The sequence below is a fragment of the Salmo salar genome, chromosome 18 (genome assembly GCF_965601325.2).
Source record: "Salmo salar chromosome 18, fSalSal1, whole genome shotgun sequence".
NCBI lineage: Eukaryota > Metazoa > Chordata > Actinopteri > Salmoniformes > Salmonidae > Salmo > Salmo salar.
Window position 1 is genome coordinate 101,796,245 of NC_138308.1, and position 12,416 is coordinate 101,808,660.

The 12,416-nt window shown below is 41.5% G+C and overlaps 1 protein-coding gene across 1 annotated transcript in view; it reads left to right on the plus strand.

Moving 5' to 3' along the window:
* Positions 1-12,416, plus strand: part of plod3 (procollagen-lysine, 2-oxoglutarate 5-dioxygenase 3) — a 59,453-nt gene that overhangs the window by 35,857 nt on the left and 11,180 nt on the right. The window contains exons 12-14 of the mRNA XM_045701714.2: positions 8,599-8,724; positions 11,779-11,920; positions 12,259-12,372. Of these exons, the coding sequence (XP_045557670.1) occupies positions 8,599-8,724; positions 11,779-11,920; positions 12,259-12,372 (382 nt within the window). The remainder of the gene's footprint in view (positions 1-8,598; positions 8,725-11,778; positions 11,921-12,258; positions 12,373-12,416) is intronic.

The following is a 12,416-nucleotide window of genomic DNA, read 5'->3' on the forward strand; positions in this document are numbered from 1 at the left end:
CTACACACTACACCCTATACACTACAGACTACACACTATACACTACACCCTATACACTACACCCTATACACTACAGACTACACCCTATACACTACAGACTACACCCTATACACTACAGACTACACACTACACCCTATACACTACAGACTACACACTACACACTACACACTACAGACTACACACTACACCCTACACACTACAGACTACACACTACACCCTATACACTACAGACTACACACTACACACTACAGACTACACACTACACCCTATACACTACAGACTACACCCTATACACTACAGACTACACACTACACCCTATACACTACAGACTACACCCTATACACTACAGACTACACACTACACCCTATACACTACAGACTACACACTACACACTACAGACTACACACTACACCCTATACACTACAGACTACACCCTACACACTACAGACTACACACTACACCCTATACACTACAGACTACACACTATACACTACACCCTATACACTACACCCTATACACTACAGACTACAGCCTACACCCTACAGACTACACCCTATACACTACACCCTATACACTACACCCTATACACTACAGACTACACCCTATACACTACACCCTACACCCTATACACTACACACTACACCCTACAGACTACACCCTATACACTACACCCTACACCCTACAGACTACACCCTATACACTACACCCTATACACTACAGACTACACCCTATACACTACACCCTACACCCTATACACTACACACTACACCCTATACACTACACCCTATACACTACAGACTACACCCTATACACTACACACTACACCCTATACACTACACCCTATACACTACACACTACACCCTATACACTACAGACTACACCCTATACACTACACCCTATACACTACAGACTACACCCTATACACTACACACTACACCCTATACACTACACCCTATACACTACACACTACACCCTATACACTACACCCTATACACTACAGACTACACCCTATACACTACACACTACACCCTATACACTACACCCTATACACTATACCCTACACACTACACCCTATACACTACACCCTATACACTACAGACTACACCCTATACACTACACCCTATACACTACACCCTACACACTACACCCTATACACTACACCCTATACACTACACCCTATACACTACACCCTACACACTACACACTACACTACACCCTACACCCTATACACTACACCCTATACACTACACCCTACACACTACACCCTACACACTACACACTATACACTACACCCTACACACTACACCCTACACACTACACCCTACACACTACACCCTACACACTACACCCTACACACTACACCCTATACACTACACCCTACACACTACACACTATACACTACACCCTATACACTACACCCTATACACTACACCCTATACACTACACCCTATACACTACAGACTACACCCTATACACTACACCCTATACACTACACCCTATACACTACACACTACACACTACACCCTATACACTACACCCTACACACTACACCCTATACACTACACCCTATACACTACACCCTATACACTACACCCTACACACTACACACTACACCCAACACACTACACCCTATACACTATACACTACACCCTATACACTACACACTACACCCTATACACTACACACTATACACTACACCCTATACACTACACACTATACACTATACACTACATCCTATACACTACACCCTACAGACTAAACCCTATACACTACAAATGACTTAAATGTAAATGTAAATGTAAACTACACCCTATACACTACACCCTATACACTACACCCTATACACTACACACTATACACTACACCCTACACACTACACCCAACACACTACACCCTATACACTATACACTACACCCTACACCCTATACACTACACCCTACACCCTACACACTACACCCTATACACTACACCCTACACCCTATACACTACACCCTATACACTACACCCTACACACTACACCCTACAGACTACACCCTACACACTACACCCTACAGACTACACCCTACACACTACACCCTACACCCTATACACTACACCCTACACACTACAGACTACACCCTACACACTACACCCTACACACTATACACTACACCCTACAGACTACACCCTACACACTACACTCTACACCCTACAGACTACACCCTACACACTACAGACTACACCCTATACACTACACCCTATACACTACACCCTGTACACTACACACTACACCCTATACACTACACCCTACAGACTACACCCTATACACTACAGACTATACACTACACTCTACACCCTACACCCTACAGACTACACCCTATACACTATACACTACACACTACACCCTACACACTACACACTACAGACTACACCCTATACACTACACCCTATACACTACACCCTATACACTACACACTACACCCTATACACTACACACTATACACTACTCCCTATACACTACACACTATACCCTATACACTACACACTACACACTACAGACTACACCCTATACACTACTCCCTATACACTACACCCTATACACTACACACTACACCCTATACACTACACCCTATACACTACACACTACACCCTATACACTACACACTATACACTACACCCTACACACTACAGACTATACACTACACCCTAAACACTACAGACTACACCCTACAGACTACACCCTATACCCTATACACTACACCCTACACACTACACCCTACACCCTATACACTACAGACTACACCCTACAGACTACACCCTATACACTATACCCTATACACTACACCCTGCAGACTACACCCTACACACTACACCCTACACCCTATACACTACACCCTGCAGACTACACCCTACACCCTATACACTACACACTATACACTACACCCTATACACTACACACTATACCCTACACCCTACAGACTACACCCTATACACTACACACTATACACTATACACTACACCCTATACACTGCACCCTACACCCTATACACTACACCCTATACACTACACACTATACACTACACCCTATACACTACACACTATACACTATACACTACACCCTATACACTACACCCTACAGACTACACCCTATACACTACACCCTATACACTACACCCTACACCCTATACACTACACCCTATACACTACACACTATACACTACACCCTATACACTACACACTATACACTATACACTACACCCTATACACTACACCCTACAGACTACACCTTATACACTACACACTATACACTACACACTATACACTATACACTACACCCTACAGACTACACCTTATACACTACACCCTACACCCTATACACTACACCCTACACCCTATACACTACATCCTATACACTACACCCTACAGACTACACCCTACACACTACACCCTACAGACTACACACTAAACCCTACAGACTACACACTAAACCCTACAGACTACACACTAAACCCTACAGACTACACACTACACCCTACAGACTACACACTACACCCTACAGACTACACACTAAACCCTACACCCTACAGACTACACACTAAACCCTACACCCTAAACCCTACAGACTACCCCTGATGTTCTCATTGTGTCTCTCTAGAGTAGTAACACCTTATTCCACATGTTGTTACAGCCTGAATTCACTATGTATTAAATATATGTATTAAATACACACTATACACTACACACTACACCCTACAGACTACACCCTACACCCTACACCCTACACCCTAAAGTAGTCTCACCTTATTCCACATGTTGTTACAGCCTGAATTCACTATGTATTAAATATATGTATTAAATACACACTATACACTACACACTACACCCTACAGACTACACCCTAAACCCTACAGACTACACCCTACACCCTAAAGTAGTCTCACCTTATTCCACATGTTGTTACAGCCTGAATTCACTATGTATTAAATATATTTGTCTCACTCATTTGCCCACAATACCCCTCAATGACAACATGTTTTCAGAAACGTTATGGAAGTTAAAGACATAAATATCTAATTTACATCAGTATTCACACCCCTGAGTCAGAACTTTTCACACCTGGATCGTACAACATTTGCCCAATATTTTTTTCGAAATTCTTCAAGCTCTGTTAGTCGAGGTAATTGAGGTAATATGTACATGTAGGTAGAGGTAAAGTGACTATTTGATTAGCTGTTCAAGATGTCTTGGGGGTAGAAGCTATTAAGAAACCTTTTGGACCTAGACTTGGTGCTCCGGTACTGCTTGCCGTGCGGTAGCAGAGAGAACAGTCTATGACCAAGGGTGGCTGGAGTCTTTGACCATTTTTAGGTCCTTTCTCTGACACCGCCTGGTATAGAGGTCCTGGATGGCAGGAAGCTTGGCCCCAGTGATGTACTGGGCTGTATGTACTATCCTCTGTAGTGGCTTGCGGTCAGAGGCCGAGCAGTTGCCGTACCAGGCGGTGATGCAACTCGTCAGGATGCTCTCGATGGTGCAGCTGTAGAACCTTTTGAGGATCTGAGGACCCATGCCAAAATTGTTTCATTCTCCTGAGGGGGAATAGGCTTTATCGTGCCCTCTCCACGACTGTCTTACTGTGTTTGGACCATGATAGTTGGTTGGTGATGTGGACACCAATGAACTTGAAGCTTTCAACCTGCTCCACTACAGCCCCGTCGATGAGAATGGGGGCGTGCTCGGCCCTCCTTTTCATGTAGTCCACAATCATCTCCTTAGTCTTCGTCACGTTGAGGGAGAGGTTGTTGTCCTGACACCACCCGGCCAGGTCTCTGTCCTCCTCCCTATAGGCTGCCGCGTCGTTGTCGGTGATCAGGCCTACCACTGTTGTGTCATCGGCAAATGTAATAGTGTTGGAGTCGTGCCTGGCCGTGCAGTCATGAGTGAACAGGGAGTACAGGAGGGGACTGAGCACGCACCCCTGAGTGGCCCCAGTGTTGAGGATCAGCGTGGCAGATGTGTTGTTGCCTACCCTCACCACCTGGGGGCGGCCCGTCAGGAAGTCCAGGATCCAGTTGCAGAGGGAGGTGTTTAGTCCCAGGATCCTTAGCTTAGTGATGAGCTTTGAGGGCGCTATGGTGTTGAACGCTGAGCTGTAGTCAATGAATAGCATTCTTACATAAGTGTTCTTTTTGTCCAGGTGGGAAAGGGCAGTGTGGAGTGCAATCTCTATTGCTTGGTGCGGTATTTAAATTGAAGTGGGTCTAGGGTTTCTGGGATGATGGTGTTGATGTGAGCCATGACCAGCCTTTCAAAGCACTTCATGGCTACAGATGTGAGTGCTACGGGTCGGTATTTATTTAGGCAGGTTACCTTAGTGTTCTTGGGCACAGGGACTATGGTGGTCTGCTTGAAACATGTTGGTATTACAGACCCAGTCAGAGTTTGTCAATGAAGACACTTGCCAGTTGGTCAGCACATGCCCAGAGCACACGCCCTGGTAATCTGTCTGGCTTTGCGGCCTTGTGAATGTTGACCTGTTTGAAGGTCTTAATCACATCCGCTATGGAGAGCATGATCACACAGTCGTCCGGAACAGCTGGTGCTCTCATGCATGTTTCAGTGTTACTTGCCTCGAAGCGAGCATAGAAGTAATTTAGCTCATCTGGTAGGCTCGTGTCACTGGGCAGCTCTCGGCTGTGCTTCCCTTTGTAGTCTGTAATAGTTTGCAAGCCCTGCCACATCCGATGAGCGTTAGAGCAGGTGCTGTACGATTCAATCTTAGCCCTGTATTGATGCTTTGCCTGTTTGATGGTTCGTCTGAGGGCATAGCAGGATTTCTTATAAGCTTCCGGGTTAGAGTCCCGCTCCTTGAAAGCAGCAGCTCTAGCCTTGTGCTCAGTGCGGATGTTGCCTGTAATCCATGGCTTCTGGTTGGGGTATGTACGTACAGTCACTGTGGGGACGACGTCCTCAATGCACTTATTGATAAAGCCAGTGACTGATGTGATGTACTCCTCAATGCCATCGGAAGAATCCCGGAACATGTTCCAGTCTGTGATAGAAAAACAGTCCTGTAGTTTAGCATCTGCTTCATCTGAACGCTTTTTTTATAGACCGAGTCACTGGTGCTTCCTGCTTTAGTTTTAGCTTGTTAGCAGGAATCAGGAGGATAGAGTTATGGTCAGATTTACCAAATGGAGGGCGAGGGAGAGCTTTGTACGCGTCTCTGTGTGGAGTAAAGGTGGTCCAGAGTTATTTCCCTCTGGTTGCGCATTTAACATGTTGATAGAAATGAGGTAAAACTGATTTGAGTTTCCCTGCATTAAAGTCCCCGGCCACTAGGAGCGCCGCCTCTGGATGAGCGGTTTCCTGTTTGCTTATACAGCTGGTCGAGTACGGTTTTAGTGCCAGCTCTGTCTGTGGTGGTATGTAGACAGCTACGAAAATACAGATAAACTCTCTCGGTAGATAGTGTGGTCTACAGTTTATCATGAGATTATTATGTGACTTGTTTAAGCACATTTTTACTCCTGACCTTTAGGCTTTCCATAACATGTTAGTCATTTAGCAGATGCTCTTATCCAGAGAGAATTACAGTTAGTGCATTCATCTTCAGATGGCTAGATGGGACAACCACATATCACTGTCATAGTATTGTCAAAGACCCCAGCCACCCCAGTCACAGACTGTTCTCTCTACTACCGCATGGCAAGCGGTACCGGAGTACCAAGTCTAGGACAAAAAGGCTTCTCAACAGTTTTTACCGCCAAGCCACAAGACTCCTGAACAGGTAATCAAATGGCTAACCGGGCTATCTGCATTGTATCTGCATAGCTTGGACTGGGCTGAGCAGCAGCTGCCCTCCAGTAGAGGTGGGAGGTGGGAGGACCAAGAGACCTGAGGTGGCAGAACGGGAGTGCTTGGGTTGGGGTGTAGGGTTTGAGCATAGCCTGAAGGTAGGGAAGGGCAGTTCTTCTTGCTGTTCTGTAGGTAAGAGCCATGGTTTTGTAGTGGATGTGAGCTTCGACTGGAAGCCAGTGGAAGAGCAGTGTCTCATGGGAAAACTTGGTAAGGTTGAACACCAAGCGGGCTGCAGCGTTCTGGATAAGTTACAGGGGTTTAATGGCACAAGCGGGGATCCCAGCCAACATTGAGTTGCAGTAGTTCAGACGGGAGAGAACGAGTGCCTTGCATTAGGACCTGCGTCGTTTCCTGTGTGAGGAAAGGTCGTACTCTACAGATGTTGTAGAGCATGAACCTGCAGGAGTGAGTCACTGCTCTGATGTTTACAGAGAACGACAGGGTGTTGTCCAGGGTCACGCCAAGGCTCTTTGCGCTCTGGGAGGGGGACCCTGTGTAAACCATGATGGAGAGGTCTTTGATCGTTCTGAGAGAGTTGGTCAGAGACCGCACGCTCATACAGGGTCTGTAGTTTTATAGAAGGGATACAGGGTCTGTAGTTTTATAGAAGGGATACAGGGTCTGTAGTTTTATAGAGAGAAGGGATACGGGTCTGTAGTTTTAGAGAGAGAAGGGATACAGGGTCTGTAGTTTTATAGAAGGGATACAGGGTCTGTAGTTTTATAGAGAGAAGGGATACAGGGTCTGTAGTTTTATAGAAGGGATACAGGGTCTGTAGTTTTATAGAGAGGAGGGATACAGGGTCTGTAGTTTTATAGAAGGGATACAGGGTCTGTAGTTTTAGAGAGAGAAGGGATACAGGTCTGTAGTTTTATAGAAGGGATACAGGGTCTGTAGTTTTATAGGAGGGATACAGGGTCTGTAGTTTTAGAGAGAGAAGGGATACAGGGTCTGTAGTTTTATAGAAGGGATACAGGTCTGTAGTTTTATAGAAGGGATACAGGGTCTGTAGTTTTATAGAAGGGATACAGGGTCTGTAGTTTTAGAGAGAGAAGGGATACAGGGTCTGTAGTTTTATAGAGAGGAGGGATACAGGGTCTGTAGTTTTATAGAAGGGATACAGGGTCTGTAGTTTTATAGAAGGGATACAGGGTCTGTAGTTTTATAGAAGGGATACAGGGTCTGTAGTTTTATAGAGAGAAGGGATACAGGGTCTGTAGTTTTATAGAAGGGATACAGGGTCTGTAGTTTTATAGAGAGAAGGGATACAGGGTCTGTAGTTTTATAGGAGGGATACAGGGTGTGTAGTTTTAGAGAGAGAAGGGATACAGGTCTGTAGTTTTATAGAAGGGATACAGGGTCTGTAGTTTTAGAGAGAGAAGGGATACAGGGTCTGTAGTTCTGTTCTTAGGCCGTCGTCAAAAAAAAACACATTTGTTCTTATTAACTGACTTGCCTAGTTAAATAAAGGTAAAATAAAAAAAATACCTGAATATATCTGAAACACTGAACCCTAACCCTATCTTTATCTAACTAACTAACAGACAGACAGACAGACAGACAGACAGACAGACACTACTTTATCTAACTAACACACTACACCCTAAACATGTTGTCTGTTTCCAGGTCAGTGATAGCCCCCATGTTGTCTGTTTCCAGGTCAGTGATAGCCCCCATGTTGTCTGTCTCCAGGTCAGTGATAGCCCCCATGTTGTCTGTTTCCAGGTCAGTGATTGCCCCCATGTTGTCTGTTTCCAGGTCAGTGATAGCCCCCATGTTGTCCAGACATGGCAAACTGTGGTCGAACTTCTGGGGAGCTCTGAGTCCTGAGGGATTCTACTCTCGATCTGAAGACTACATCGATATCGTACAGGGCAAGAGAATGTGAGTACACACACACACACACACACACACACACACACACACACACACACACACACACACACACACACACACACACACACACACTATATATAACCCTATATATAGTTGAAGTAGGAAGTTTACATACACTTAGGTTGGAGTCATTAAAACTAGTTTTTCAACCACTCCACACATTTCTTGTTAACAAACTATAGTTTTGGCAAGTTGGTTAGGACATCTACTTTGTGCATGACACAAGTCATTTTTCCAACAATTGTTTACAGACAGATTATTTCACTTATAATTCACTGTATCACAATTCCAGTGGGTCAGAAGTTTACATACACTAAGTTGACTGTGCCTTCAAACAGCTTGGAAAATTCCAGAAAATGATGTCATGGCTTTAGAAGCTTCTGATAGGCTAATTAACATCATTTGAGTCAATTGGAGGTGTACCTGTGGATGTATTTCAAGGCCAACCTTCAAACTCAGTGCCTCTTTGCTTGACGTCATGGAAAAATCAAAGGAAATCTACCAAAACATCGTAAAATAAATTGTAGACCTCCACAAGTCTGGTTCATCCTTGGGAGCAATTTCCAAACGCCTGAAGGTACCACGTTCATCTGTACAAGTACGCAAGTATGAACACCATGGGACCACGCAGCCGTCATACCACTCAGGAAGGAGAAGCGTTCTGTCTCCTAGAGATGAACGTACTTTGGTGCGAAAAGTGCAAATCAATCCCAGGATAACAGCAAAGGACCGTGTGAAGATGCTGGAGGAAACAGGTACAAAAGTATCTATATCCACAGTAAAACGAGTCCTATATCGACATAACCTGAAAGGCCGCTCAGCTAGGAAGAAGCCTCTGCTCCAAAACTGCCATAAAAAAGCCAGACTACGGTTTGCAACTGCACATGGAGACAAAGATCGTACTTTTTGGAGAAATGTCCCCTGGTCTGATGAAACAAAAATAGAACTGTTTGGCCATAATGACCATCGTTATGTTTGGAGGAAGCCGAAGAACACCATCCCAACCGTGAAGCACGGGGGTGGCAGCATCATGTTGTGGGGGTGCTTTGCTGCAGGAGGGACTGGTGCACTTCACAAAATAGATGGCAAGATGAGGAAGGAAAATTATGTGGATATATTGAAGCAACATCTCAAGACATCAGTCAGAAAGTTAAAGCATACTTCCAAAGTTGTGGCCAAAGGGCTTAAAGACTACAAAGTCAAGGTATTGGAGTGGCCATCACAAAGTCCTGACCTCAATCCTACAGAAAACCTGTGGGCAGAACTGAAAAAGTGTGTGCGAGCAAGGAGGCCTACAAACCTGACTCAGTTACACCAGCTCTATCAGGAGGAATGGGCCAAAATTCACCCAACTTATTGTGGGAAGCTTGTGGAAGGCTACCCGAAACGTTTGACCCAAGTTAAACAATTTAAAGGCTATGCTACCAAATACTAATTGAGTGTATGTAAACTTCTGACCCACTGGGAATGTGATGAAAGAAATAAAAGCTGAAATAAATCATTCTCTCTACTATTATTCTGACATTTCACATTCTTAAAATAAAGTGGTGATCCTAACTGACCTAAGACAGTGAATTTTTACTAGGATTAAATGTCAGGAATTGTGAAAAACTGAGTTGAAATGTATTTGGCTAAAGTGTATGTAAACTTCTGACTTCAACTGTAACTTTATATTTTCTATATGTTAACCCTATATATTATATATGTTATCTATATATCCCTATATATTATATATGTTATCTATATATCCCTATATATTCTGGATGTTATCTATATATCCCTATATATTCTGGATGTTATCTATATAACCCTATATATTATATATGTTATCTATATATCCCTATATATTATATATGTTATCTATATATCCCTATATATTATATATGTTATCTATATAACCCTATATATTATATATGTTATCTATATAAGCCTATATATTATATATGTTATCTATATATCCCTATATATTATATATGTTATCTATATATCCCTATATATTATATATGTTATCTATATAACCCTATATATTATATATGTTATCTATATATCCCTATATATTCTGGATGTTATCTATATAACCCTATATATTATATATGTTATCTATATATCCCTATATATTATATATGTTATCTATATATCCCTATATATTATATATGTTATCTATATAACCCTATATATTATATATGTTATCTATATATCCCTATATATTATATATGTTATCTATATATCCCTATATATTATATATGTTATCTATATATCCCTATATATTCTGGATGTTATCTATATAACCCTATATATTATATATGTTATCTATATATCCCTATATATTATATATGTTATCTATATATCCCTATATATTATATATGTTATCTATATATCCCTATATATTATATATGTTATCTATATAACCCTATATATTATATATGTTATCTATATATCCCTATATATTATATATGTTATCTATATATCCCTATATATTATATATGTTATCTATATATCCCTATATATTATATATGTTATCTATATATCCCTATATATTATATATGTTATCTATATATCCCTATATATTATATATGTTATCTATATATCCCTATATATTATATATGTTATCTATATATCCCTATATATTATATATGTTATCTATATATCCCTATATATTATATATGTTATCTATATATCCCTATATATTATATATGTTATCTATATATCCCTATATATTATATATGTTATCTATATATCCCTATATATTCTGGATGTTATCTATATATCCCTATATATTATATATGTTATCTATATAACCCTATATATTATATATGTTATCTATATATCCCTATATATTATATATGTTATCTATATATCCCTATATATTATATATGTTATCTATATATCCCTATATATTATATATGTTATCTATATATCCCTATATGTTATATATGTTATCTATATATCCCTATATATTATATATGTTATCTATATAACCCTATATATTATATATGTTATCTATATAACCCTATATATTATATATGTTCTCTTTCTCTGTAGCGGTCTGTGGAACGTTCCCTATATAACCCAGGTCTACATGATAAAGGGGTCAGTCTTGAGAGGTAGACTGTCTCAGGTCAGTCTGTACAGTCAGGAGGGGATGGACCCTGATATGGTGTTCTGCCGGGCCGTACGAGACCAGGTATATATTATACATGTAATGTTATCTATGATATATTATGATCATGGGAGATACCATTTCTGTCTGTATTGACTCAGGGGTGTGAATACTAATCTAATCATATATATATATAACATATATAAATATGTTTGTTAAATTATTTTTTGTAGAAATGTTTCTTCCACTTTGACATTACAGAGTGTTCTGTGTAGATCGTTGACACAAAATGACAATTCAATCAATTTTAAACCCAGTTTGTAACACAGAAATGGGAGAAAGTGAAGGTGTGTGAATGCTTTCTGAAGGCCCATGACATCCCTGTATATGTGACTGTCTGTATGTCCCATGTTGTGTTGCAGGGAGTGTTTATGTTTGTGTCTAATCGAGACGAGTTCGGCCGTCTGGTCTCCTCCTCCAACTACAACACCAGCAGACTGCATCCCGACATGTGGCAGATCTTTGACAACCCTCTGGTGAACACACACACACACACACACACACACACACACACACCATC